The sequence below is a fragment of the Penaeus chinensis genome, chromosome 4, assembly GCF_019202785.1.
Source record: "Penaeus chinensis breed Huanghai No. 1 chromosome 4, ASM1920278v2, whole genome shotgun sequence".
Taxonomy (NCBI): Eukaryota; Metazoa; Arthropoda; class Malacostraca; order Decapoda; family Penaeidae; genus Penaeus; species Penaeus chinensis.
In genome coordinates, this window is record NC_061822.1 from 40,867,025 (window position 1) to 40,869,524 (window position 2,500).

General features: G+C 26.7%; 1 protein-coding gene across 1 annotated transcript in view; it reads left to right on the forward strand.

Annotated features, from left to right (window-relative positions):
* LOC125024935 overlaps positions 1-2,500 on the forward strand; it is a 13,217-nt gene that overhangs the window by 431 nt on the left and 10,286 nt on the right. The window contains exon 1 of the mRNA XM_047612724.1: positions 1-134. This exon is cut by the window's left edge and continues 431 nt beyond it. Within this exon, the coding sequence (XP_047468680.1) occupies positions 121-134 (14 nt within the window). The 5' untranslated portion in view covers positions 1-120. The remainder of the gene's footprint in view (positions 135-2,500) is intronic.

Below are 2,500 nucleotides of genomic sequence, written 5' to 3' on the forward strand. Positions count from 1 at the left end.
TTTTCGACGCGCATAAAATATAAACGAACTTGCTATTTCAAGTTTGTTTTGTTTTGCTTTTTTCGCCTGGCTATTGCTTGCTTGCCTGTTGCATTCATAGCAGAGCAAGCAGGGCTCAACATGCAACCTGTAGTGTAAGTGTCAACAGGAGTGACATCGGACTTCCTGTTAAAATTGTGTGTTTAATGTGCCTCTTTGTCTACTGTGTCTGTTTATCTTTGTTTTCTTTTTTTCCTGTTTGTTTTCATGGTTTTCTATATATCTGTCTGTAATTCATCTGTCTGTCTGTCTGTCTGTCTGTCTGTCTGTCTGTCTGTCTGTATGTATGTATGTATCTGTCTTTTTGCCTGTCTCTCTGTCTGTCTCTGTCACTCTCTCATTCCTGATAAGAAAACAACAAATTTTGATCGTTCACTAATGGTAATGGCGACGGGCATATAATATAATCACGATCGTTAGCAGAATATTAATTCGTTATTAACTAGAGCAGCTACAATAATTCATGGTAGACTGTATGTGTTAATGAGAGTGTTTATTTGTTTGTCTTACTCGCAAAAGCACGATGCCAACCTAGTTCTTAATCTAAAAATAAGCAAGTCTTGTGCTTTTATGATTTCACGTAAATACTACGGATTTCAACTGGGATTATTCACTCTCTCTCTCTCTCTCTCTCTCTCTCTCTCTCTCTCTCTCTCTCTCTCTCTCTCTCTCTCTCTCTCTCTCTCTCTCTCTCTCTCTCTCTCTCTTGCTCTCTCTCTCGCTCCCTCTCTCCCCCCATATCATCATTATTATCATCATTATTACTACTTGTGTCATTATTTTTTTTATAATTATCATTATTATTATTATTATGATTATAAATTATATAAAGGGTTAGTTTTAGTGTTTAAAAGGGTAACATTTCATTTCCTATAATCCGAAAGTTCAGTGAGGGGAGTCATAATGCATTATTATTCACGGAAAAAAAAATCATCGTTGTTATAATTGGTATTTTTGATTTTCATCATTATCCTCATTATTATCATTATTATTATTCTAACGATTGTCATTATTTTTGTTATCATTATTATTATTATTAATTTAGTATCATTATTTTTGTTATCATCATTATTATTATTGTTGTTATTATTTTTATTGTTATTATTATCATATTATGATTATCTTTTCTATTACTATGATTATTGTTACCATTATCATTAATATTGTTGTTAATCTTATTTTCATGATGATTAAGATGCTGATGATAATCATAAATATTATTTTCATTATTATTATTATTATTATTATTATTATTATTATTATTATTATTGATATTATTATCATTATTACTGTTATTATAATTACCATTATCATTGCTATTGTTGTTTTGTTATTGTTTTATGGTAATGATGATTATTATTATTGTTATTATTATTATTATTATTATTATTATAACTGTTACTATTCTTTGTTGTTATCATTATTGGTATTTTTATTATTATTATTATTGTTTTTATTAAAATTATTATAGTTTTCATTATTATTATTATTATTATTATTATTATTATTATTATTAGTATTACTATTGATATTATTATTATTATTATTGATATTATTATTATTATTATTTTTATTATTATTAATGTTATAATTATAATGATCTTGTTTGTAATTATTATTGTTGTTTTTATTATAATTATCATTGTTTTTATTACTATTATTATAACTTTAATTATTATTATTATTATTATTATTAATACCAATATTATTGTTATTATTATTATTGTTATTGTTGATGTTATTGTTATTATGTTTATTAGTATTGTTATTGATAATAGTATTATTGTTAAAATTATGATTATTATGATCATTACTATCAATTTTATGATTATTATCATTACCATTATTGGTATTAGTATTATCATTATCATTGCCAATCTCATTCGCAGTTTTTTGCCTTGTAGGGAAGTAAGAAGTATTCGTGTACAGTCACCCCCTTAAGCCCAGCAAAAGATGTAATAAATATCTGTCGTAGTTTTTTATCTATCACATCCAGTTTATGAACTATGGTATCTGATTCTCCGTATATCATGTAATCTAAACTACCTTGATTTAAACTTGATTGTCCGAATATACCTGAATTAATCTGCAACTCGTAGTTTGAAGCGATGGTATGTTGTTCATAAATCATAACACGGATTTATAACAAGTTGGAATTGATGATAACAGACATCACTAATGATCTACAACCATTTATATTAATTACTGTTTTTGTCAATTTTGTTATTACTGTTCTTAGATTTTGTTTGCGAATTTGATTACTGTAGTTTCCTGGTGTGATTATCGTTTGGTTCACTTTCACTTAACTCGACATTCCTATTGTTTGATTCTATTTTCATTATATGTTCATTAACATAATTGAATAGTCAACCACGTTTTCGAACTGTTGTTAAACTCTGTTGCAGTGATTTATTAAGCATGGTAGATTTTCAGTATTACCGTGTCGTAATAACTGAACTGC